A 27,647-nucleotide genomic window follows, 5' to 3' on the forward strand; every position below is an offset into this window, starting at 1 on the left:
AATCATGAAAAGCACAAGAAATCATGACATGCTGCTGCAAAACTTCTGAACAGAGTACAAACTCACTCTTTTTGTTAATATCTCAGTTAAACACTGGAATGTCATTCTTTGCCATTTCCCCAGAACACTCAAGATGAATGCAGGCGTAATCTTAACAGGGTTGTGCAGCTGGTCCTGCATCATCTGATATAAAAAATGCACGTGACACCCACGAGTGTTAATGGAAGGATGAGTGCTTGGAGGAGAAGAGAACGAAGGAAAGAAGAAATATTTAAAGCTCCTTTAAAATCCTTAATTAAGGATTCTCCAGTTTGAAATTTATCATTCTTAGCTCACGTGCAATAACTAACACAGCTGGGTGATGATTGCTGTTTGGCCAAAAAATATTTATTCAAAGAAATTAAGCTTTTCCACTTTCACCTCTCCCTTCCTCTAATACTCTTAAATTATTCCTGTCTATAAAAAAAATACTTATTTACAGGGCAAAAGGAGTAATAGATTTGACCAGCTGCCTTCTTTATTTGCCTCTGATGCAAGAGATGTTGTCCCAGGTGCTTCACTTAAGTTTCCATTGAAATTAATGAGATCAGACGAGCCCCAGGCCCAGCTGCCCATCTATTTGTTCAGACTAACTGGCAGATTGCAATAAAATAAGGGTTTCAAATACATAAACTATTTTTTTTTTACTTTTAATTTTAATTTCTGATCAGCTATTTTCTGTTTGAGGAGATAAACCATGGCAATTATACTCAGAAAAACCACTATAAATAATTATTAATAAATATTATAGAGAGATGAATACTTGGGTGAATGTGCTCAAACACTTCTGGCTGAGAAGTTGCAAATAATTCCAGTATGAATGGTTGGTCTGAGGTCCCATCAATGGCATGTGCCCAACGATAGAGCCAGAAGTCTTCACCATGTTCTATATAAACAAATATTAAGAAAAATGTATAAGCATTTAGTCAGAAAGTTAAAAATTGTTTGATAAATTCTGAAAGTCATATTTATAGAAAAACCTCTCTTTCTTGCTCGTTCAGCCCTTCCTACAAATGTCACAAGACCAATAACATCACAGGAATGATTGTTTGGTAAGTCATCCAGTTCTGACCTAAAACCAAAACAGAACAAAAATGTGGGTATTTGTTAACAACAAAACATAAAGCTTTCTCATAAACTTTTCAAAAAACATTTCCAACTAACATTCAGTGTAATGCAGTAAAATTTAAGTTCCAGCTTGACAACCAACAAAATTCTGTTTTACCTTGTGATAAACCGATATTTAACTTCAGGTAATCCCCACTCTGGCTTAACCGTTTCTTCTGGAATAATACGTATTTTAGTAGGAGGGTCTCGAACATTAAGGCTGATTTCTGACAAAGGCAAAAAAAATGTCAGTAACATTGAAGGCATGAATACAAATTAAAAAAAAAAATAAAAAAACCCACCACAAAAAAAGGGTAAAGTTTCTTAAATGAAGTATTCCAACTTTGCCTCACTGCTTGTGAAATTAATTAATCAAGTCCTCTGACTTTACGTTTTCATCAAAATAAAGTAAGGAATTCAGGTACAGCATTCAACAACACAATTTTATAAACTGAGCAATGTTAGACTTTCCAATTCCCTACATGAGCCAATCAGTCTGATCCACCCAGATATTTTAAAAACCAGCAACAGAAACTAATACTACAATACTGATTAGACACAAAGTACTTTTTATGCTAGCTTCATTCTCAAATGTCACTAAGATCTAAAATTGACTTGCAGACAATGAAGTAAAACAGAAGACAGAACTATCAGATGAGAACTTCCACATCTGATACCAGTTCAGGTAGTTCTTAATATAATAGAAATATACCATGGCCACGGAGGAAAACAAAAGGTCTTCTCATGTCTATTCTACAGCACCAGAAAAATTTAATTTATTAAGCAGACTGTTTAGATGCTGAATAACAAACATGGTGGAGCAATGGGGGAAGCAGGGGGTTCTGCAACCAGATAAAAAATACAGGAGGAATGGCTTCAGCAGCTAGAATACGCAAGGTGGTACTCTATTGTCTCTCTCATAACAAGACAAATCTTGCCGGTATGAACAAGTCAGATTCTGATGAAGTTTCTACAAGATGCTTGGGCTTGGGTAAGGGATTATTCAAACAATGCACCCAGAAAAGTAATTAAATAGGTATAAATACCGTATACAATTGTTTATATAATTATATCTGGCCCCTCACCCTAGCAGTGCAACATTAGGAAGGTGTTATACTTGAAATTAGACCCTCTACTTAAGAATTTTCTTTTGGCTGCTGCTTTCTAGAAATGTATTTGGAGGACAATCATGGTTTTGCATACAGTGTTTTAGGACAGTATCTCAGAGAAAATTCCTGAAAACAAAACGTTCCCATGCATCAAAACTATTTATCAATTGTTTTGTCATTTTGACATTAGGTGAAAGTCATATAGTCAGGTCAGGGCTATACCCTGGGATGATTCAGAAGCTAAGATCAGTCCGGGATATTCAAAACAGCAGTTTTCGCCAGTACCACATAAATTCAGTGATCTGTGAAACGCACACATTGTCTAGCAGTGGAATTCAAGATGTTGGTACTAACTATTTAAGCTGCAAATGTTTTAGGTCCTGAAACAGCACCTCTCAGCATGACATACAGTGCTGCAGCTGCAAGCAGAAGCAAGCAGTGCAGAACTCGCTTCATAGAAATCTAGGAATATGCCAGAAGCATACTGTCTTGCAAGAACGCTTAAATTGGAAAGCCCTTTCCCTTCTGGATGTGTTAACCTTCCAGCTACATTTTACGACATCTATACGTGAATGGTTGTAAGGAAACACTGGAAAGTTGGGATTTGATGGAATTACAAATTGGAAATAGATGATGAAAAAAGTAACTTTTACTTAAGAGACTCAATGTAATTGATTGCTTTAACTAGCTAGCTGAAGAACTTTCGGAGCACTCATTGTGCATGCTTAAAAAAAACTGAAATATTGCCCCATATTGGGCATATACAGGGATATTTATATTAATAGAGTAATTAGCGAGGCATTACATTTCACTGCATCTGAACAAAAAAAACCCCAAGAAACATGTACCAGGAGTTGCATTAAATTGGTTTTGGAACTGCTCTAGAAATTTTTCTGGATGTTCTGTTCTCTTTAGACGCTCTTCTTACAGGATATATGGGCACAAGATCCATCAACGTATGGTATTATGTGCTTTGTAAGTTCATATTAGGACAAAATTCTGAGCTTTGTGCTCAGAAAAGAAAGGAGATACTGTACATACATTGATATGAACCAAGGACTAGCAATTTCTACAGTTTATCTACGGCCTGAAAATACACCATGGCACTTTACTATAGACTGACTTCTAATTCTTCCATTACACATCTATTACCATTTACAGCCCATTGGCCTAATTTTCCATTTTGATCTCTTTATTAACATTTCTACCCCAATAATGCTTCCACAAATCAGCAGGGTAGTGTGAATGAAGCCGTTAAAATGAAGCGATATTTGCCCATAGAGAAAGTCACCTCAGACAGCATATTTTATTCTGTCCTTTTCCCACAGAAAGGTTTTGCGGCAATTATAATTGTTTTCAGGGCTGGCTTGTAATCATCATCAGCTTCCCTCACAAACTTCCATTCCTGGCTAAACATTTCTCTCTCCTGTCAACTCATCACAAACACTTTCGACATTAAGATCCTGTTTTAAGGCAAAAATACATTAGGCAGAGAATACACTGCTTCTAGCAGTGATAAATATTGTTTATTTTTGTGCACTATAGCAACCACATTAGGAAACTGTCATGATTAATAAGTTATACATACATCATCCTTCACTAACATGCATATTTGCTTGTTTCAAGGAATTTATCTGAATTTTCTGGATGTTGGCTGTCGTTTTGTTCTGAGCATAAAAGCACAAAAGGGGGAAGAACTCATGTTCAGCAAAGTAGGAGAGCAAAAGAAAAAATGTTGACCAAATCCAGTTTGAAAAGACTATTATTGTTATATTGCAGCACTTTTATTTCTGTAGCACAGCTCTTTTGAATATCTGTCACTCTAAATGACTGCAAGTAAGAAAACACTTTATCATAGCCAAGGAATATTCTTCATATATGCACTCCCACGGTGCTGCTGTTTCAGGACAGACAGCAGTCATCAATGCAACTTTTAATTCCATGGAGCTCTGCAGATATTCTGGGCCTTGACCATATACACTAAAATCTAAAGTCAGATCTGGTGACAATGTGCTTCAATGACCTGCACGGAGGTGTGAGCAGTGCACAAACGGTATCTGTATTACTAACCAGGAAGTAGAATCAGATTAAAACTCATTACCAGAGGCCTGTCTTTACGACCCCAATACTTGAAATCAGGGATTAGATTTTTTTTTTTTTTAACTAATTGTGGCAATAAACTTTGTAGACATGATCCCAACATAAACAGGGAACAATAAGAACTTGGATGCTAAGACACCTTCCAGAGCTAATATTTAAGGATATACACCTTATCAATTAGTCTCAGCAAAGGATCACTTTCTATTTTATTTCTGTGAAGAGCTACCTTTTTACAGCTATATTTCATTGAATCAAAACGGGTTTCTGCAATACTTAACCAATTGTAGCAAATCTCTTCATCTGTGAATCCCCTGGGGTTGGCTGTGTTTTAAATGGGTAACTGGTTTTGATAGCATACTGTTCAAGAAGAAGTACCGTGCCAACCTTCATACTGTTATACCATTCAGGACATAATGAATTCCACAAAACCATTGACATCATGCCTGAACCATCAGCAACTTCAAAGTAAGCCTAAAGAAAAAAAAGAGACAAAATACATTCATCTTTTATTTATCATCACGCTGGTATGTATTTATTTTGGATAATGCATCAGCTACTTGACTTATTAACAATTTTTTTGATAATTACAAATGGATACAGAGTATGTTCCAAAACTTGAACACTAGAGTTGACGAAATCCCTGATTTTCACAAAGGAATTCTTCCATAACTACCCCAGCCCAAACTCTCATCTTTCCAGCGCTCAGTAATGGTAGGTGACGCCAGTTTCACTCTATGGTTTTTGAAGGAGGTTGGGGAAATACCATGCACAAGAAACAATGCTGAAAAGATTCTTCTTTATCAGAGAGAATGCTGTATTTAGAATAACCTTTCAAAATATCCATGAAGGAAAAACATATTTTGGAAGTTGAGATGTTACAGGACCATTTGCTATACATTCTTGATCAAAACATAAGACAAGCCTGATTTTCAAGCAAAAAAAAAAGGCAGAAAAGTCTGCATTGCAAACCACTATCTCTTCACTGAAGTTCTTCTCATGACAAAGATTTCTATCTATTTTTTTTTTTAAACTGGGCGAACTTTTTTTCCATAACTGAGCAGATCACTGAGCAGTGAAAAAGATTTTTTAAACATTGTCTTAAAAGGTAGCAATACACTGAAAAAAAAAATCTCAGCTCTATCAAAATGCTTCATTTTATCCATTCATCTGTTGGCCTCAAACAATCATCTGCTTTTGTTCATACTACCACCCACTCTCTTTAATATATCACCATTCTTGAACATATCTAACACCTTGTATGTTTTTCCCCCCTTGCTGCTTCCAAAATCCTCTTTTCCTTATTCCAAATTCAATACAGAGATTATACAAATCAACACTTGTTAGTTCATTCTAATATTCCTATTCATGAACCGTGCATCCTTGAAAGTAAACCATTATATCATAGAATCTTTTGTTATCCAATAACAATAATGCGACACACACCACTATCCAAAGAAGGAATGCATAAAGCAAAAAGCATGTAAAATCTGTCTCCTAACTTCTTGAGCTAAATCAGCTCTGGGTACTGTACTAATTCTACAACTAATACCAGGAAATGCGACTGATGAACTGCCATGGAAGTGAGGAGTATGATCTAGACTGTCTACTGAGAAGCACCTCCAACAAAAAGACCCAGATTTATCTTCATGTGCAAAGGGAATGGAAACTTGGAATACGAGACCACCACAGCCTTTCATTAAGACGTTTCATACCTCTCTCTCTCCACAGAAGAATTCATATGAGTTATTGGAGCTCTTTGTAAAGTGTTGCCCTCCTGTATGGGGTCTGGCTGGGATGGAGTTTATTTTCTTTGTACCAGCTGCATGGTGCCACGTTTTAGGTCAGTGACTGAAATAGTGCTGATAACACACCAATGTTTTAGCTGTTGCTGAACAGTGTTCGCACAGTGCCAAGGTCTGTATTTCTCACTCTGCTACCCCAGCGAGTAAGCTAGGGATGGGCAAGAGGCTAGGAGGGGACACAGCTGAGACAGCTGACCTGAACTGACCTAGGGGATATTCCATGCCCTGTAACATCATGCTCAGATATAAAACAGGCTGCTAGTCTTCCCAAAGTACCCATTGTTCAGAGACTGGCTGGGCATAGGTCTGCTGGTGAGAGGTGGTGAGCAATTGCCTTTGCATCACTAGCTTGCCTTTTTTTTCCCCCCCTTCCCCTTATTAAACTGGTTTTCTCTTCCCGTTCTCTCCCCCATCGCTCTGGAGGGGGCAGTGGAGAGCAAACAACCAGCTGATGAGTGCTTAGTTGCTGGCTGGGACCAACCCACCAGCTCCTGTCTCCATTTCCAAGAAGATCTACACAAAAATATCACAAATAAAACACACTAGGAAAATCATTAAGAATTTTACAGTAAAATAACCCATGTGGAAGCACTGGGTGAGAGAATTAGGGGATACATATTGTTAAAATTTGTTTACCCTTTTTTTTTTTTTGGACAAGACAGACTAAATCCAACTTCCAAAGCATAGAGACCAGACACATTTAGGCTGTTAAGCTACTAAAAACTCCACATATTTTTTTTCACCACAAAAAGCTTAACTGAACTATAGTAACGCATCCACCAAAGTTTGTACATATGATCACTAAATTCACCATTTCTTGCTTTAAAGGGGTCAGCATTTTTGTAAAGGTAGCATTTTTAATATAAAGTAGCTACAACATAAATCTTAACTTTACATGCTTACTATATGGGAGTAATGATTTCCAAATATCCTACAGCTGTTTGTTCGAGTGTTAACCTAGGTATTTATCCCTCTTTACCTGATAAGGCATATCCAGTTTTTTCTCTGGTTTCCCGTAGTACCTTAGTCTAGATTTGTGCAGAACTCTCACAAGAAGTGGATGGAAGTGAACTCTGCTTCTCCAGGTCATTTCCAGCTGACCAAGAGAAGTCAGCTTGGAGACTAAGGTTAGAGAGAAAAAAAAAAAAAAAAAGAGAGAAAGAAAAAAAAAGACCAAAAAAGAGCATTCATGATTCAACATTTAAGTTTTCAGGAGTAAAGTGCACAGGCCAGGACGTCACATGTATTTTCTTAATGTTTCTAACATGGAAAAAGGCTCATTTGCTGGTACTATTCACCATGAAATCCTGTTCTGAGCTATCCGCACATGGCATAGTTTTGTTTTGGTTTTGTTTTTTAATTGAAAAAGAGTGATGACACATTTAAAATGACAGAGAAGTGTTGTCAGATGAGTACAAGAGCTACTACAAAAGACACAGGTGCTGGCCTACAAGGGCATCACGCTTGTGCAGAAGTCCTGCTTGCACCTCCCTCCCCACCAGGCTTCGTGGGCTGGCCTGAGCCCCTCAGCACTGACCGCATTCTGGGTGCCCGCTTCCAGGTGCGAGCCCCCAGCCCCACGGACTGGCCAAGAGACTACGACTGCAACAGATGTTTTTGACACCTCAGAAGACCGGGTGCAAGCACCACAACTCTGTATTTTCAATCAACGTTTTGTAAAGTTTAAGAAACCCCCTCAAGGTAACAGGAACGCGTAAACTGCGATACATATGGCACGTCTGTGTCGGTGCCTAAGGCAACCGGAGGGTCGCTTCTGACCAGGGAGCCCGGCCCAGCCGCACAAGCAACGCAAGCACCCGCGCCTTCTCCTCTCTGCGGGCGCCCTTGGACGGCTTCGGCAGCGCAGGCCGCCCTAGGGCGCTGGGCTGCCTGCGGGCCGGCTTCCACCTACATCCCCTTCCTCTAAAGCCGCCTCCTCTCCGCTTACCGTCGACGTCCACCTGCGCCTGGGGCTTGTCCGCCACCCACATCTCTCCGTAGGGATCCTCGTTGTTCCACAGCGGCAGGTAGTGCTTCTTCTCCCCGCGGAGGGGCGGCGGGCGGTGGCGGGGCGGGTCGGCGGGGGGCCCGGCGCCCCCGACCCGCTCCAGCTCCTCCAGGCAGAGGAAGCCGTAGTTGAGGCGCTTCTCGTCGTACAGGTAGGAGCATCGCGTCAGGCGCAGGCGCGCGCCGGCGCGCAGGTGCGCCCGCTGCACCAGGCCGTTGAGGCGCGGCGCCAGGTAGCAGCGCTCCTGGCACGCGCCGTCCGCCAGGGTCACGTCGTACCAGTACTGCGGGGCGGCGGCGGGCGGCGGCGGGGCCTCGGCCAGGTACCGCTCCACCGCCACCACCGTGACGGGGGGCGGCTCGGCGGGGGCCACGCTCAGCTGGGAGGAGCCCCGCACCTCCTCAAAGACCCTCTGGAGCCAGGAGGTCCCGCCGCTCGCCGGCCCCGCCGCTGCCCCCCGCCTCTCCTCGGCGGGGCGGGCGCTACCGCCGCGTTCCGGGGTAGGGTCCTGCATGACAGCTTCCTCGCGGCCCCTCCCCCGGTGCGGCGCCGCCGCCGAAGGGCGAAAGCCGGGGCCGGGGCCGCTGCTGGGGAGGGGGAGGGCGGCGGGAGACGGCGGCCTCGGCCTCCTGCTGTCACGGGCTGAGCCGGAGCGCCGCCATGGCGCGCGCGGGGGCGGGGCTGGCGCGCGCGCGCGCGCCCCGCGTGCCATTCAAAGCTCCCAACGGTCGCGGAGGGGGAGGGGTGGAGCCGGCGGACCGCTGCGGGGGGGGGGGAAGACGGTGACAGGAAGGCGGCGGCGGCGGCGGGGAGAGCGGGCTCGGCGGGGCGGGGGTCAGGGAGGAAGCGGAGGCGCGGGCAGGCGGCGGGAGGGGCCGCCGGCAATAAATAGCCGGGCAGCGGCGGAGGGAAGGGGTGTCCGAGGCGCTGGGCGGCCCCCGCCCGCCTCTGCGTACCCCGGGGCTTGTGCCTCCGGGAGGCTGGCGCTGCTCGGTGGCTGCGAAGCGCGCCGGGGAGCTACGGCAGGGAAGGGCCGTTGGTACGCCTGCTCCGGTGCTGGCCTGCTGCCCGCCCTCATCCCCAGCGGCGGTGCGCTGCCGAGGGCTCGGGGCGGCGGGGCAGGGCCGGCCGCCCGCCCGGGTGACAGACATTCCCCGCGTCCCCGTTTTGCTGCACCTGTTCCTGGTTCCTTCTTATTTTAACTGGATGTGTAATACTCGTGATCGCTTCTACCTCAACACGAAGAAGGGCAGTGAAGCTGGTGAAGGGTCTGGAGCACAAGTCTGATGAGGAGCGGCTGAGGGAGCTGGGGTTGTTTAGCCTGGAGAAAAGGAGGCTGAGGGGAGACCTTATTGCTCTCTACAACTACCTGAAAGGAGGCTGTAGCGAGGTGGGGGTCGGTCTCTTCTCCCAAGTAACAAGCGATAGGATGAGAGGAAACGGCCTCAAGCTGCGCCAGGGGAGGTTTAAGTTGGATATTAGGAAAAATTCCTGCACCGAAAGGGCAGTCAGGCACTGGCACAGGCTGCCCAGGGAGGTGGCTGAGTCCCCATCCCTGGAGGTATTTAAAAGCCAGGTAGATGTGGTGCTTAGGGACATGGTTTAGTGGTGGACTTGGCAGTGCTGGGTTAGCAGTTGGACTTGATGATCTTAAGGATCTTTTCCAACCTAAACAATTCTGTGATTCTATCAATGCATTCCTAGTTGCAATGGAAGTGTCTTGCACTAGCTCCTAAAATTGTATTTAACCTTTTTCATGGTTGCAGTGTGTTGGTAATCATAATCATCCTGCCATTGAAGAAGTCTCTTGGGTCTTTCTCCTTTGCTGTTTCAAACAGCAATGGTTCAGTTTCCCTCTATTAGGAGACATTCTTACTAGTGGTCCCTAAGTGTGTGACCTTACTTTTTTTAAAATTTTATTATTGATTCTCATCCCACTGCTACTATCAAGATCATCTTATTCTTCTTTATGATACCATGGTCACTTACAATATTAATGAAACTTCTGGGGATTAAGAACTTTGTATTTAATACTTTATTAGCACTTGCTAATGTATGTATTTTTTTCTATCAGAGGAAACATTAGAGTGTAAAGCAGCAGGACAGAGTGAGGAGAGAGGGGTAAAGATAAAGGGACAGGAAGAAGAGAAGCAGTGTCCAGTACTTATAGTGTCACTGGTCTGGATAGCCTTTGGAAATCCAGAAGACCAGAATGGGGCTGCAGCTTAGGCAGAGCTGCTTCGCGCACTGGGCCAAAAGCAGTTCTCCGAGCTCGCGGCTTGAGAATGACTGTATTCTTAGTCTGCTACCTTTGCCACTGCAGAGCATTTGCCTTAAGGAAATTGGAAAACCTGTTGCTTGAACCATTTAAAAAAGACTGAAAAAACTAGACAAGGGGTTATAAAGCCCAAGCCTTTTCTGGCCTTTAGACTGCCCTAGGAATGGTGTGAGTTTATGGATTTTTATGTAACAGTGCACTCCCTTAGTGAGAAAACATAAATCAGTCATTCCTGATGTTTATGTTGAAGCCAAGGTATTGAGTAAAACTTCAGTGTGGTGTCTTTTTTCCCCAGTACACACATGACCTGTTGTGTGGACTGATAAAATGGCATTTACAATTTAGAAGAACAAACATGACCCAGACACCTTCTTACTGAGGCTGCACAGGGTGTTATTTCACATCACACGCAAGCCTTACCTGGAGACCTGTGGTGTAGAGTTTTTTCCAGCTAGTAAATGGATCTGTAGGTATAATGAGGAAATCTGTGGACCGTGCCCAGCTTCTCTCCACTTTTGTCTGTACTCTTGATATGAGTTGCAGAAGAAAGGTTATTTTATTTATAGCAGAGGTAATTGTTACATGTACCTCTGTTATCAGGATTTTTTATTATTGTAAGTCACTGTGGTTTCAGTCATGAAAACTACGAAGCTGTAGCTTTTGTAGAGTGATAGTGGACTGATAAGAGTTAATACTTTGTAATTTTGGATAAACTTGTATGCATTGCAGTTTCAGATACAAGATAGTTTCTTCTCTTAGAAACTTGCTCCTGTTACCTTCTTTCTCACCAGCAGAGGTCTAGCTAACATACCAATTTCAAAACTGCAACAGGGTAAATCTCTTTTGGTAGCAGCAGGTTTTAATGACTGGTTATGTCTGTGAGTTCCTCTAGATTCCCTGATTTCCCTGCCGTACCTGGCCAGTGGGACAGATGTGATTGTGTTAGAAACTGGAAGTTCAGAAACACTTGGAGAATCAGTAATGATTGGTGATGAGCCATCAGCAGATGACTGTATCAGAATCACAAAAACTAAGAGCGCAGTGTGTTATTTTGAGCCTGTTCCATTGGGGCATTTAAGTTGCTCATTGAAGACAATATGATTTTTTCATATACCTACAACTAAGGATGCTGAACTGTACCAGTGTCGACCTCTGGTAAATCAATACATAGCGTCAAATTCTCAGACATAATTAGCAGCCAAGTATCTCGGGTTTTATGTACAACAGACCTTAAGAAAAACAGCAGTTAGCCTCTATAGCAATGCCAGTGAGAAATGGGCTATGCTGAATAGGAGGACATTATTACATTCTGTTAAACATTGCGTTTAATATATGTTGGAAGAATGAAAGGCACAAAAGAATAGAAGGTACATTAAAAAAAAATTAGCTATTGTGCAAGATCATAAAGCTTACTGTAAAACACAGTTGTTCACCACAAAGTGTTTTGAGGACAAAAATGGAAAAGCCTTTCTAATACATTTCACGATTATCTCCCAGGTGCTTTTGTTAAATCAACCTAGAAAATAACAGGAAGCGATTAAATAATGCTAGAATTACATTTGAGGTGATTACCCAGCAGACATCCTCTTGCCCTTTAATCAGCTCTATGCACTTTGAAGAGCAGTTTAAGAAAGTGGTGAACTATCAGCAGGAAGATCTCTTACACTTTTATTATGTGGAACCTTGATTTACTGTGCAGGTTTTAGAATCTATAGAAGTCTCATATAGATTGCAGGTTTGCTCATGTTTCATTTAACTTAAATACAGCTGTCTAAACATGGAGCTGAACTTGTAAGCTAGCTTTTATGATGGTCTTTGGAGAAACAATTTCATTCCAGAGCAATTTGGTACTATGAAACGAGCTACTTTTAACTGTAAAACAAAGCTAAAATTAAAATGCCATTTCATTTGAGCTCCAATAGCAATAGATAATACAAAGCTATTTACAGTTTGTTTGATATATTATGTAACTGGCATTTTGTGTGTGTGTGTAGCTGTATCCTACTGCCTAGCTCTACTGTTTGGCAAATAGGTGTACATTAAAGAAGATATTTTAGTTTTTCCTATTATGAGACAAAACCCCAAATGCTTTCACTTTGGACTGGCATTGTTTTGTTTGCAAAAGTGTGTTTTGTGGTGGTGAGATACAAACTGTTTTATCTATGCCTTTAGGTGCAACGTGGATGATACAACTTTATCAGGGCAATTCTACTGTCAAGTCACAGTAAGTTTGAAGGGTTCTTAAGGCAGGGCAGTTTCTGCCAGGGAGAGAGGAATTCCGTATGTTCCTTATTAGTGCCTGCTAATTCATGCTTCCCCTTCCTGTTTGTTTTTTTTTTTTTTTTTTCGCTGCCTTGCAGATTCTAAAGAAATGGTTGCTTTCTTATGTTGGATTAAAATCTAGTGGCCATCTCACTACTACCTTTTGGGACCAATATGCTGATTTTGCGCACCACCTTACAGAATGTATGACACAAAAAAGATGCTGAAGTATATAAGGCTGGAATGTTAAGTGTGTGTGTGGAGGACGGGGGACTAAGTAAATTATGTATTAGCTTGATCCTGACTCCTACCTTAAGAAAGGGCAAATTGAGGCCTGGTCTTCTACGTTGATGTCAGAAAGCTGCTCTGGAGTCCAGTATGCACCTCTTCCGTGATTTGCTTTTATGCTGGAAGCTATATCAGATGAATCAGTATATGGATGGATGCTCCTGTGTCTCCAAGTTGGTTCAGTTTCTAGCAATTTCAACCTTCTGTTTTCTTAATAGTATTTTAATTTAACAACTCAGGATGGGGAGCAGGAGAGGATCATGAGCAAGGATGATCGGAGAAAGACTAATTTTATTTTGTTGTAAATAAGTTGAATTTTACTTAGTAGTCACACAAATGAGTGCCATAGTTGGGCCCAGTTTGCTTTTTGTTTAGTCAATATTTGCCACAGAATATTCCTATATTTAAGGGTAGGATGAGGTGACTACTCTTGATTGCTGGCACACCACTGATTAAATGGGTGTGCTGCCTACCTGCGTGACAGTCAATGCCACTGAGTGAGGGGTGGGGGAGATTTTAGTTACTAACCCAAGCACCACTTCCTCTGACATTCCGTACAGCATCTGTCATATGTATCAGAAAAATACAAATAATGTTTTAGCAGTAGTCTAGTCAGAGTAGATCAACCGCCAAACCTAGTAATTGCAGGTTAGATTTGGAATTGCCTTTATCTGCTCTCATCACTGGGCATTTTGTCCAATTTTACTTTGTCTGCAGACTTCTATCAGGTGTCACTTGCTCAGATTTCAACAACTGCAGTTTCCTCTCTCACACCATGTTTAGTGCTGTTTTTTGGCTGGGCTATGAGGTCTGAGCCCAGAACTGCAACTGCAAGAAAACTTGCTTTTATGACCCAGCCATTCAGGCTGAGCAGCAATGCCTGCGAGGAGTCTGGGAGATAAGCTTTTGTAAGAGGTTATATTGAGCACATGAGAAGATTCATTTTTACATTTTTAACTTGGCCAAAAATGGAGACGTCTTAATGGGGATGGCAAATGAGCTTCTCTTTTCACAGGAATGGTAAAAGGTACAAAGACCGGTTTACTGACTGTTTCTCAAGTTCTGGTGCCTGAAACTTTTTTTTTTTTTTTTTTAATAGAAAAGCCTGCCTGTTTGCTTATTTGTCTGTTTTGGTGGTTTGTGTTTCTTTGTTGTTGTTGTGATGGGAGAAGTTTGTTTCTGTCTTTTTGTAAAAACAAACATGGACAAGACAAATACCATCCCTAGCATTTTTCCTGGAAAGTGTAGAACCATCTTCACTAAAGTTAAGGGGAAAAAAAAAATGAACTGGTAAGAGTTGATACAGAAAGATGGAACCTGTAGCCTGCTCTGAAAAAATCTGACAATATTAGAAGCAAGGGGAAAAAACAGGGTCTTAAAAAGATCAGCACTTCTCACTGTACATGTTACTAACCTTTGGCAAGGTAACACACATCTACAGTCAGAAAACAATAAAGGATTGCCTCGAAAAGAGTAAACCCTTGGATCCTCACCTGCAGTTCTTTTCACATATATGGGGCTGGGTACAAGATTTTTCACGCTGGTTCTAGAAAACAATACTTTCTATGTCTTGATAAGTTTTTTTCCACAACATTAATGGCATCTCCCAATCCACTACTAATACATGTATTAATCACTGTACTTTTTTTTTTTTATAGCAGTCATCAGTACAGAACTGAATCACAGGCAAAGCAGGAAGCCAGAATTCTTGCTCTTCCCTACTTCCTACAATTATTCCTGATTTTAAAGGAGGTAAGCAAATAAATAGGAGAGAAAATCTCCTGTCCAACAGACAGAATTGTACTGGAACTCAAGCCTGATGTATTTTCCTCTTGTGCTGGGGAGTGAAACTCATTTGAAGTAACTGGTGTGGAATAATCCAGGTGTACTGTATTACTGAAGTTTAGAAATAACTTTTGGTGGAAAGAAAAATAATGACTGGCAAAACTGAGCTATCTACCCAATCAAGCAACCATGATATCTTTAAACTTATAATACAGATCCTACTCCACACATCAAATGCTGGAAACAACATGCTCTGCTAGCTTAAAAGAGATGTAACATTGATGAAAGAGAATTTAAAAAAATTAAGAGAAATCCCAACACTGGCATAAACAGCAAATTTCCTCATTCTTACTCTTTAAGTGGTACACCTACAGCGCGCTATCACACCTCACATTATGTATAGCAATAAATTTTATATGCAGCAACAAAGACTGCATGAGCATACCTGAGAAAAAGTGAATTGGGCTAACCTGGCAGTCAGGCTGCTACACATGCATAACAGCCAGTTCTTGTAGCGTCAATGACTGCAAGCTGTCGCTTCGCTCTCGTTCCACTGCCCTCATCCCACTGGGTATTTGTGTAAAGAGAAAGGCGGAAACACAGAAATTCACTTGTGAAGCTCACTAGCAGCATGCACAGCACAGCGCCGGCTGTCACCCTTACTAGCACTCTGTCTAGGCTGAACTCTCACACTATCACCTCAACATCTTTATCCACTGCAAGGAAATATATTCATTTTGTCTCTATAGGCAGATATAGATGCTTCCCTAGGGATATTGACTGGATTTGGAAAACAATAACAAAGCTTTCTATGATTTTTACAATAGCTTACGCCAATATAACAGAATTTTACAAGCACAATACTAGTTTTGATTTTCAGAGTATTTTTTATGACTGTTTCAGTTGTACAATTTCAACATTATGGAACAATACATAATGTACAGTACATAGCTTGCGTTGTTCCCAGGTTTTAAAGTCACGTGTCAAGGTTCAGGCTGCAGAATAGAGTTCACCATTCCTAAAATGAAAGCAGGCACATACAATACTATCTTGCCGCAGTATTAGCGCAATCTTGTTTGGCAAATACAACGTTAGGAGCACCACCTGCCATTAGGATACTGCATGTACCAAAGGATTACTCACATGGATCCTTAACGTTCTGCCCTTCTGCCCCTACAGCATTTGTTCACATCAAAGTGACATCACTAGAAAAACACATTGTTAAGCAGTTCGCTCCCCGGTTTTAAAAGTTAGTGAAAGGGTACAGCTAGAGAAACAACTCACAAAATGAAACTACAAATCTGATACATGTTTTGCATAGTTAAGTTTATGTCAGAATAAACTTGGGTCTCTTGGCATTTTTTTCTTCCAGCCTTTGAACTTTTGCTTTGAGCTGAACAGTTATTCAGAACACCCTCTCGTTCAGTGTTCAGACCACCCGGTCACTCCAGATACCTTTCCATTTCTTTGGTTACTTTCTTTTCCTTAACATCTCTCAACCTTTTTTTATTCCTCCTACAGCAATATACTGTTCCAGACATCCACTCCCTGCCGTTTGGCTACTCCTGTTTATTTTCTTCAGCTTTTCCCTCCTCTTCAGTCACTTCCACTCTCTTCTGTTACTCTTCTCAACATCTCTGGGCTCCTTCTCATCTTCAACCATTCTGATTTTCTCTTGATAAAGAGAAAATGCCCCAGTCTTCTCCTTGTTGCATCCAGTTGCTATTGCTATTTGCAATACCACTTCTAAATCCTTTAAAAGCATTCACCTCTAAGGGCCTCATTCTTTCCACATTTACACATGGATGTAACCCCAATAATTCCAATGGTTTTACATGCAAACTGACAGATGGAAATCCAACCCACTGCCTTGAATCGTAACTGGAAAGATAAGAGAGCTAATAGAAGGAAACAGAATGAAAAATTAAATCTCAACATAATAGTGCACATTCCCTCTCTTGAACTTGCCTTTTTTTTTTTTTCCCCTCTTGGTATGGAGCTAAACATCTTTACAATGTGTCAACTTACTGTCACACTTCTCTGTTACAATAATATTAAACAAATTTGATCACATTTGCTTCTTTAATCTGTTGATATGGGTTGTTCTAAATGCTCTGCTGAACTCTTTTTAACTAGTGCCTAGCATCAGGAAAAATCTGCTTCCTACCTGTTGACACCAAAATGGGAGAGGGAAAAAAATTCACATGCATCCCATGGAATGCAGAGGCTGCTGAGATAAGCATACTTTAAAAAAATATTATAGGGCAGCCTGGATCACTGCTTACAGCACAAGCAGTTTTTGCACATCTCTGGGTACAAAGTCAAAGCTGTTCTTTCTTCACAGTCTCTTAGACTTTTTATTTTAAGTCAAAAGCAAGTAAGTTGTATTTCTGATTGTCTGCAAATTATTTTTTGCCTGTAATTGTAACTTTCATCTCTGTTTCTGTTGCAGGTTTGGGTTTGTTTTGCGTTTTGGGGTTTTTTGTTTTGTTTTGTTTTGTTTTTTTGGTGAAAGTTGAACAAAACAAGCCCAGCACTCGGTAGCCTAGGGAGCCAAGCCATGTTTTGCTCATTTGCCCCAGTCCTAGCACTGGCAACAGGTAGGAAGATTACTACAACTAGACTCCTGTTTTCACACAGCTCTGCCTGAGCACAGTATACCATTCAGATTGCACACAAGCTGATTATTTGCATATATTAAGAACCACTTTGAGTATTGAACTGGACATGTTTTTTAGTATGGCCTTAGGCTTATTTTCCTGTAAGTTAAAACATTTAAAAGGAAAATACTTCATAAAAAACACTATACATTTTGAGATAAACTAGTGCTCCTGAAAAGTGCTAGGTTAATAACTTTGGAAAGTGCAGTCCTCCACATAGCCAAAGAACACAGACAGCAACAGTGAAGGCATCTCTGATCTGCCTGCAGCATTTGAAGTGCCAGCACGGGGACGGAGGGGAAGGGTGATTAGCCCCTAGGTTGATTCTCTGCTGACATATACAAGGATGCCAGTTCTGGAGCTGATGGTTGCAATCGAAGCACCTGTCAGTCACAGCATGACTGCTAACACTAACTTAACCTGACATACTGTACAAAACAGCTACCAGTTTTAACAACTTTATTTCTCCCCTTCTTAGTCAACTTTGAATCATCAGCCTTGAGGTAGACGACCAGATATTCCAACACACTTTCCCTGCACCTTTCAGTATCACATATTTCAAGTAAAAAATACCTATTTTCAAACACTGTAACTAGCAATTTCACTTTTGCCTACGGCGTCATCCATACTGTGTCATGTTTGGAATGAGCTCTTTTGTATTACATTTGACGCTTTACATTTTCAAAGCATATCCAAAAATCCACTAAATGAGGATTGCATTAAACCCTACAATTTAATCATAGTATATGATTATATATAGTGTATATATATATATATTATATCTGTATAGTTTTATGGCCAAGTTACAAGCCCCTGAGAACAGAGTTTATGCAGAAACACTGGCACCAATAACACTAGTGGATGCAGCTTTATTTAGATGTAATTAGCGTAGAAATCACCTGAAATTATTTAGATTTTCTATTTATAATAGATTAACTCTTTGGATATTTTCATAACTATATTAAGACTACATTTGTTAATCTTAACATCCATTGTGGAAAGGTTGTATTTACACACAAATACATGAAGACTTGATGCTGAAAGAGCAAGAAGGGAAGAAAAGAAGGTGCCTGATCCTGTGCCCTTATATACATGGGTAGTGCCTTTAAGTCAACTCGTATGAGTGCGGGTCCTGTGTTTGAATAAAAGTTACAGGTTCAGGTCCATAATGCTTTATGCATGTATGGTTTTGACAAACTACTATTTAAACTATTTTTACAAATACATTCTACAGTAACTGTGTCTATGGGCTCAGGCATCCAGCCCTGAAAGAAACATGAAGTCTGTCCCCTGCATTTTGTACAATCTACCAGATGAGGCACGTGTCTAGAAGCAGCTGCTTTTACAACTCTGCAGTGAAATGCACCTGCCTACCCAGCACAGGATACGATCCCTCAAGCGTCCCAATCTGCATCAGGCCCCATCACGAACAGTTGCTCTTTCGCTGATTGTAAGACTTGGACAAGCAAGTCTCGGTGAAACAGTAACAGTTTGCTTAAAATGCAAAACAAGCCAAAACCCAATTCAAAATAGACTCCAATTTGTCACCCAACTTGTTTGTGTTTCTGTATCGACCTACAGATGTTGCTGTCCAAAAAAGAAAGAGACTTCAGTTCAAAATAACAACATTACATCATCTGTGAAAATGAAACTGTATGCTTTTCAGAGTACAGGAGCTTCTTCTATCGGCTACATTCTTCATTGAAGTTGCTCTCTCCCAACGCTGTGAATACAGTCTTGGTTTGCAACATATTTTAGAAGACAAACGAAACATGTTTGCAATACTTTGACAGGAAAATGGAATTCTTTCCAAACTGGAAGAATATGAATTTTGATAAGTTAATAATGACAAAACTTTTGTTGGTAAAAAGTGCGAATTTGTGTATATTACCTCCAAGCATTTTACACTGCTACCTACAGGAAATTTCAAAGCATCCTTCATTTTGATGTGATTTACCAGTTGAATAGTACATTTTGACCAAGAGTCATAAAGTATATTTGGCTGCTGCCTCCTGATTGTACAGATGCAAAGAACACCTTGAAAGGGGAAGGAAGAAAGAAAAAAAAAAAAAAAAAAAAAAAAGAGATGCTACTGTCAGTTTACATTTATGAGAATATTTTTACCCATACAGGAAATCTGAGAGAATGCCACAGTCCCAAATACAAGGATGTATATATCACAATTCAATTTTAATCCCATGAGAAACTTTTTAAAGTGAAACTGCTTGTGGTACAACTGGGATATATTTTTTGATATATTTCTTCCCCTATTTGAAAAGACACAAGAGAACATTTTAAAATAACTAATTAATCTAAACGGTTTTGGGGCCCCAGTTTTCTAAATATGTCAGCGGGACTAAGCAGGTTTCACAGAACATTTATCAATAACTGCTATATGCAAGAAATCATACTTGATTATCCCTACTCTAGTGCCTACAGTATCTCAAACATTAGAGCATTGGGGTTTGCTTTCCATGATGGCTGCTCTGAATTGCCTGTAATTTCAGTAGCCCAGGAGAGGCAGTCCTGTAGTTGGGCATTATCAGGGCTGGCTCACTAGCCCTCCCCACTACACCTGTTGTGCTGGAGTCTGGCCAGTTAGCAATGTCTGTATTTGTTATCACCTCTGGTATCAGTTAAGGCTGGAATGGAAGTTGTAACAGAGCTGGCTAAAGTAGGGTGGTGTGAAAGTGCGGAATATCCATAGTGAGCGGGGAATGTTTTGAATAGGGAAGTTATACTAAGGTAAGATAGAACCAATGTAAAAACAAAGTTACAAAAATTAAATGGTCTTAGTGTCATAGTCAGCTGTTACTCATTTTTGCTAAATTGCCACAGTCTAGTCATCTCTGTACCTTGTCATTTCTTTCACATAGAAATTTTAGCTTCTGTGCTTTCTTGTGCATAAACACGCCTTCCAGATTTCCTGTTTCCACAGAGCGTAGTTCAATCGCCTTCTCTCCCCAGCCCATGACCTGATTAGATTGAAGGTAAGCTAAAAGGAAGAAAAAAAAAAAAAAAAAAAAAGAAAAAAAAAAAGGAAAAAAAAAATTTGATACTATTTAACAGCTGAAAGACTGATTCTTGCCTCACTTATGTCAATACGGATCTGAAGCCTTTCTCTTTGATAACAATATAGTCTGAATTATTTGTATTTTAAGTTTACACAAAAAGCCTTGGGAACAGTAACTAAATTTCAGTTTCTCCTCTCAGACTTATTTTGGACTCTAGACATAAATCTTAAGTATGCTACTATTGTATATTTTAGAATCACAAAAGGTTGGAGGAAACCTCTGAAGGGCATCTTGTTTAACTCCTGCCCCCAAAGCAGGGCCAAATTAGACACGGTTACTCGAGACCTTGTCCAGACATGTTTTGCTGGATATTTCACAACCTCTCTGAGCCCCTGCTGCAATGCATCACTACTTTCAAGGTTAAAAATTTCTTCCTAATACCTAACTGGAATTTTTCTTGGTGCAACTTGTGCCCACTTTGCCTCTCATCTTTTCACTGTACATGTCCAAGAAAAGTCTTGATGCCGTCTTCTCTATACCCTCCCCTTAGGAAGCTGGGTTTGTATTTACCATGGAGTTCAGCTTAGTCTGAAACCTAAATACTTTTGAATCTGAGATGATGGCATGATTAATTTGGTGCCCTTAGCTATTCTCTTCCCATCACTGGTTACGTGCAGTATCTCCAAAACCAAAAGAAGATACTCCAGCACTGTAGAAGCTTACTATGTTACTCCCTTTAAATCTGGTAATTAGATGAGAAATCAGAATAGTGACGAAGGAGTTAACACCACAGATTTCAAATTAGGCCCAGTTTCAATTAAAGCCCTCTGATTAGTGCATGTATGGGCTTCCAAGGTAAAAACACGTTAGTTATGCTCTATTGATAGTCAATGCTCAGAAATTGTTCTTGCTCAACTATGAACTGTTATTTCATTAGTCTGAGAATTCTGGTGCTCTGAAATGATGTAGAGGGAATGTGTGCATTTAATGGGTTTTTAGCTTCAGTGGACAGTGCTCCCCTGCACTACATTATTAGTACAAGCAATGTCTGTTCCTTAAAACCTTCCATGTTGATTTAGATTTTTGTCTAAAAATTAACCTTTCGGTACACACTGATAAGGAAACAACAGCCTGTGATCCTACTTTAGAAGGACAGCAGAAAAGCAATATGCCTGAGTGACTGTATATCCTAGCGGTTACTGATTTAATATTAACTTGGAATCCTTGCTTTATAATTCTTATCAGAACAAGTGTATGAAAATTATACATCCTTGGAAACATGTGTGGTTTGGCTACAATGTTGTGATTTTAGTTCCCTCAAAGTCTACAAATTTCCCCTAAATCTGTTTAGTGTACTTTCAGTTATTCTTTGTGCACACTGAAGGCTTCCCTGCCACTAGAGCTGAGAGCAAGAGAATTCTTTCCCACTATCCCAGTCATGTGGAAAGAGGGAAAAAACATCCCGTTTGAAAAGCAAAACAGCAGCGAGCAAATGAGGATAAGTGGGAGAAGAGAAGGGGGGGAGGAGTATTTTCTAAAAATCAAAACACCTGAAAACAACACATTTCTAAATCTTTTCTTTATGCTTCAGTTTCTAGGCTGTACAACAGGGCACTACTGCTGCAGGCTGCGAGGAAGACTGTCCTTAACATTTCTGAATCACTGCAGCAGTAGCATGATGAGCACCAGGGCAGCACTTATGCAATCTGCAGTTAGTATCTAAAAAGGTAGGCCCAGACCACACATAAGGTGAAGATAAAAATGATACAATACTCAGACATTTGCTATTTTTTGTAACAACTGACACCACATTAACCTTTTCAAACTTTGCTTTTGAACACAACAGAGGCACACTATGGTTCTGGGGGAGCAGACAGCGAGGCAGGTGTGTATATATAAAGAGCATGAAAGCATTCTATGGCTACGCTGTTTAGTACCGGTCATATAGGTCCAGCAACAAAGACCTAATCCACTCGTAAGTCTCCTTATCTTTTCCACTACACGAAATCTGCACTCAAGTTGTCAATATGCTATGTCTCTATCAGCTATATCCATGCCTTTGGCAGATTTCAATTTGACAGCATCCCCGCAGCTCTAAGTAACAGCTTAATTAGGCTCTGTTGCAACCTCTAGGTCATCCAGGATAGAAAGCCCTGGATGCCTGGACCACCACTGCTATGTTCAGAAGAGATCTGATCTCCCATCTGTATTACAATAGGAACATAATAAAACAGATACACAAAGTTCAGCCACTGGTGCTCTCTCTGCTGGCTGGCCTAGATACTGAGAACTTGTCAAATTTCAGTTGTAGTAGAAGTAGCACAAAAACTCATTCTTGTAGCAGAATCAGAAAGTTCTTTCTCAAATTGCATCTGTGGAATAACATGCCAACAAAAAGGCCCCATTATACCATTTGTGGGGTCGTCCGGTTATAGGAATTTATCTATACATGGAAATTAATTTGGAGGATAGCAGGCTGTGAATTCAAAGGTCAGTACTAAGTCTTGATAATCTTCCCACGTGGGAGCACTCACAAGTGTTTCATGTCAAATGAATGGAGAGCAGATTAGATACTCAGAATAAAGTTGTCTTATTCTGGAACAAAAGCTCCTACACCATGAGCAACTTAGGAATAGTTATTTTGAGTCCACTTGCTACCTCAACAAGCTTCAGATAAAAATATCCTGTGCTTCCAGCTGGCAACATATAAGGGTGTTTATATTGCACACGATGCAAGATTGTACCGGTTTCTAGCAACCCTAGACTTGGACAGTCACTCTGGTCCTTTGGACAGTAGCTCAGCAGAAGAGGCGTATACTGACTCAGACTGATGTGCCAATATTCCTTAACGTACTGGAACAAAGTTATGCAGAATTACCTGAAACTCCCCTGCTTCACCCAGATTACTGCATATCTTAAAAGACCTACAGCTGTGCATGAGCTGTGTTCTTGTTACACCATTTACAGCAGCATTACTCCCTGGACATCAAAGAATATATGCCATAAAGTTAGTTTAGCAAAGTGAGCTCAAAATCAGTTTCTTAACATCGTGAAAGCATTAGCAACGCTCTAAACTTGGGGGGAGATTTGGTATTTCCTGTTTACACTCTGTATTGAGCAGAGCCCTCATTCAGGGAAGTGACTGCTTCAAGGGGAAATGGTTGAGGGAGAAAGGAAAGGGGAAAGAAATTACTGAGCCATATTGGATCCATTAACTTCTATGAAGTGTCACTGACATGAGCTAATGATCCCAGTCGCACACCGGTAGCATACTCACAGGCTGAATGAGACAAGTGCACTTGGCACCACAGAACCCAGGCGCTGCTACACTCTCACTTCCCTTCTTGAGCTTCCTTTTCTTTTTTAAACTCTTCCCCTTCAAAAATCCTTTTCTGATCTCCTGTACTGAATTTGGCTCACTGCCCTAAGCAGTTATTCCCAACTGACCTCTGCATGAGAGCAGAATCGGGCCAGCTTTTAGCAAAATACCATAAAATTGGGGTTTTCTGATTAGTGTTACAGAAATGGGGCAGGAAAGGACCTTAATGCACCTCCTCTTCCATCCATATCTCTGTGCCACATCAGTATCACTTCTGACAGTTCTGACGTGTCCTTAAAGACCTCTAGTGATGGAGACTCCAAAAATTCCCCAGGCAACTGATTCCAGATAAACCAAGAAGTTCGAAATGAACAAACTGAACATGAATTAAGAGTCTGACCCGCTTTTGCTTGCCCGAGTCATGATATCAAACTCCATTTCACAGGGTAAAAGAGAGCATATGCTGCTTTCCTGAATTCCTTTTTGGAGCCAGTATGTGCACAGGTGAAATGCAGTGCAAAAAAGCTATTGAATTTGGCTTTTGTATACATGTTTGAGAAAATTGCTTCAGGCAAGTATGCAGCTGGGCATGAACATTAAAAGGAGAACATCCAGTGATGACTCTGCTGACAGTAAAAGACACCAGCTATTAGAGACCATACCGATCTTAAAACCGAGTCCGCTTCTACAGAACCCTTCTTTGGCCCTTCAGTCAAAGCCAGTATGCCCTATGAAATCTCAGCTTTCACTGGTTCCCCGCTCTTTGGGGAAAGCATGTTTGTTTGTTTATTTTTAGACAAATGGAAGGGAGACATACATGTTGAGTATTAGGAATGGAAATAACCCACAGGGATACCAACAGTGTCCCGTGATGTAGCAAAGCTTGTTCCCAGTGAAACCCAGCCTCCAGCTCTCCCGTGATGCTGCTGATCACTGATTAAGGACTGATTAGCTACTTGCATGTACTTCTGTCTGTTGCCCATACTTTAAAACTTGCTGCCCCCAAAGTTAAGCAATTTTGGGTAGGAAAACTGAGGAAGGAGCTAGCAACTTTGCTTGTACAATTCTGTTAAATAGTTTCACTGCTATTATTTATGTTACCTGGCTAGAAGTGGGTATTTTTCTTCCTCCAGTCACAGCTGTGGAGAACTTCTACTAAATGAGAGGCTAGAGAGTCAAAATCAAGACAGAAAAAAACCCTAAGGCTGAATAAAGCCACAAATGCACAAACGAAGAAATTGGCCATGGAAGGCAGGTGTTTTTCTGCTGTGTGTTAGATTGCACTGGACAAAGAGCTAACACATACAGTTCCCTAACCAACCCAAGCAAGCTAGGAATAAATTTATGACTAAATCCTTTTTCTTTCTAAACATGCATGTTTCTATGCATCTCTATTCCAAAGCTTCTCTGCTCCCAGTTGTTGCTCACTCCTTTGCAGTTATTCCAGTAGAACTGATAACCCAACCCAGAAACGTATCTGGGGTGACAGTTTGCTTGTTTGAGTGCTTTTTGCTGTTCCCTGGGAAGGAGCGTGCAGGAGATCTGCCCAGCAAGAATCATTCAGATACGAGCAGGCATTTTCTGTGCATGAGCTGGACAGCAACTGTTCCAGGAACTGGCGAGTATGTTGATAGAGCACTGAGGCAGTAATTCAACCGTTTCTCTACGTAACATCCTTTTTGCTTCTAATATGTACACGGTCAAGGAAATAAGGACTTTTATTGGTTCCCCACTCTGGGAATATCCAGTTTTGTGCCAGCCCTCTCAGCCTACACACTGTAAATAATTCATTACTGACACAAAAGGGCAAAAGTGCTTCCAAATCTTACTAACTTGATGTTTCTTAAACCCTTTTTTAATCCTGTTTTCTAGAAAGAAAATATTACAGCTATGTTTGTATTTAGCCCTACATGTGTGAAATATCTTTCAGATTAAACATAGATAGAGTACTTCTACGATTTTAATTTCCCACGGGATTTGAGTTTCCTCTCTCCAATTTCTTATTAACAGATCAGTCACAGAGGTCCCAACTTAGAGACTATGAGTTAGCTGTATTTAGATTCCCTGCCCTAAATCCATCAATTATAATACAAACTATTTTTAATTTTTTGTAGTCAAGATATTCTCACCAACTACAAAAGTTTTCTTCCAAAGTAATTGTTTAAAGAAATCAAGAAATGAGCAAAGGATGACTAGAGAGCACCCTGAGGTTAATGCAAGACCCTTCTATCTCTGAAACACAGAGTGAAAATTTTGAGATAAGCTCCTACAGACTTTAGGAAGGCTGAAATGGGTCTGGAAATTCCAGGAAAACAGGATCTCTTATGAAACTTTCAAGTTCCCCCTAAGTTTGGCCATGCAAATAACACAGTTATTCCCACTTCTCTCATAATAGTTAATGTTTTTGTCTGGAGCCAAGAATTTCAAAGGATCAAGAAAATTAATAGGAGCTAGTGGGAAACAATTATTAAAAGAATAGTTAAGAGAGCTCTTTGTTTGAGTTGTGCGTTGAGTTATAGGTTGGGTTAATTTGTTTTTAGTGGAAATATGATTCCAATCAGAAGTCAAATTAATCTTGTACCACATCATAAAGATTGACAGTTTCTGTTCCAAAGAAATCCATTTCTGAGATACCAGAAGTGCTGCAAGGAGTAGCAGAAATGCAAGGGTTCTCAAGCTAACATATTGGAAAACTTTCAAATGACAACAGAGAGGGGCTGTTTGGAGACTGCCTGCCTTCAGCTGTGGAATCTGCAGAAGTACAAACAACGGAAAAGACAGATGGATGGAGACAGACACCTCTCCTTCCAGAGAAAACCTACAGCCTTGCTTTCTGAGCACTGGGAGAAGTTCTACAAAGAGCTAGCTGTTTACTTAGCTCTCCTAACCTTATCATCCAAAACATAACTCACCCTCTGCTCAGCAGGATGTTTCGTTATACCTGTCCTAGCTACCTCTCCCTGGCTGGGCACCACCTTCCCATCTGGTGGTGCCCATTTCTCTAGACTGACTACAGAGAAAATCTTAACTATTCACATGGATAAGACTAACTTCTATATAGTAAAATTCACCAGACAGGATACCACCCTCGGAAGCATCTTCTCCATCCTCTTCCTATTTAACTGCCCTAAAATACTGTAACAAAAATGCTTAGGCAATTTCGTACCGATAGCTTTCCCTGCAAATGATTATCATAGTGTTGTGCTGAAGAACAGGAGAAATAGCTGCATGAGCACGTGGAAAGGCGAATGTCCAAATGGCGTTCCTTCTATTAGGATGTAATCAACCTTGAGAAATTGAGAATATCATGTCTAGCCAGATGTATACTGACGGATGTTTTAAATTAGAGTAATTAACTGGCACAAAAGATCACGTATTCAGCTGGTCCAAAGCGGTGAAGCTTTACTCACTTCAATGCCAGCTGGGTATGCGCAAGGAAACTCCTACTGCGGTTAAGGCAGTGTGATTTCCAGGCTACAAGAACGCTTTACAAACCTCTCTCCTATCTGTGGGTTTGATGATTCAGTACTTTTGGCAACATTAGGACAAAGGACTTAAGCTCTCTCTGGTCCACTTCTGAGGCATTCCTGCAAACTCCATCTAGATTAAGTGAAGAGGCTTTGAGAGCAGTCAGTGCCCAGTGACACATACTGCAAGTTTCCAAGTAGGAGTCATAGATCCATGCGACCCTTCTTGCAATATCCCCCTTTCTAAAGCAGGATGTAAGAAGGCCCTTTGTTCCTTACGTATCATCCGGCTTTGAAACACACTATCTGTCTAGTAACAGACTCTTTGGGACATAGCAGATAGTGAGAATAATGCAACTAGAAAAGCCTGTAATAGTTACAAATAACATCCATGGTTTAAAAAGTATTA

General features: G+C 41.0%; 2 protein-coding genes across 4 annotated transcripts in view; both read right to left on the reverse strand.

Moving 5' to 3' along the window:
* RADX (RPA1 related single stranded DNA binding protein, X-linked) overlaps positions 1 to 8,782 on the reverse strand; it is a 29,475-nt gene extending 20,693 nt beyond the window's left edge. Inside the window, exons 1-6 of the mRNA XM_082323141.1 lie at positions 8,106 to 8,782; positions 7,137 to 7,279; positions 4,634 to 4,826; positions 1,265 to 1,373; positions 1,020 to 1,111; positions 803 to 925 (exon numbers count right to left, since the gene is read on the reverse strand). Coding sequence (XP_082179267.1) covers positions 803 to 925; positions 1,020 to 1,111; positions 1,265 to 1,373; positions 4,634 to 4,826; positions 7,137 to 7,279; positions 8,106 to 8,679 — 1,234 coding nt within the window. The 5' untranslated portion in view covers positions 8,680 to 8,782. The remainder of the gene's footprint in view (positions 1 to 802; positions 926 to 1,019; positions 1,112 to 1,264; positions 1,374 to 4,633; positions 4,827 to 7,136; positions 7,280 to 8,105) is intronic.
* A 6,953-nt stretch (positions 8,783 to 15,735) lies between these two features.
* NRK (Nik related kinase) overlaps positions 15,736 to 27,647 on the reverse strand; it is a 109,070-nt gene continuing 97,158 nt past the window's right edge. For all 3 annotated transcript variants that reach the window (XM_082323245.1, XM_082323246.1, XM_082323244.1), the window contains 2 exons: positions 20,294 to 20,433; positions 15,736 to 19,475 (listed from right to left, as the gene is read on the reverse strand). In XM_082323245.1, coding sequence (XP_082179371.1) covers positions 19,392 to 19,475; positions 20,294 to 20,433 — 224 coding nt within the window. In that variant the 3' untranslated portion in view covers positions 15,736 to 19,391. The remainder of the gene's footprint in view (positions 19,476 to 20,293; positions 20,434 to 27,647) is intronic.

Source organism: Platalea leucorodia (genome assembly GCF_965183815.1).
Source record: "Platalea leucorodia genome assembly, chromosome: 10".
NCBI classification, from domain to species: domain Eukaryota; kingdom Metazoa; phylum Chordata; class Aves; order Pelecaniformes; family Threskiornithidae; genus Platalea; species Platalea leucorodia.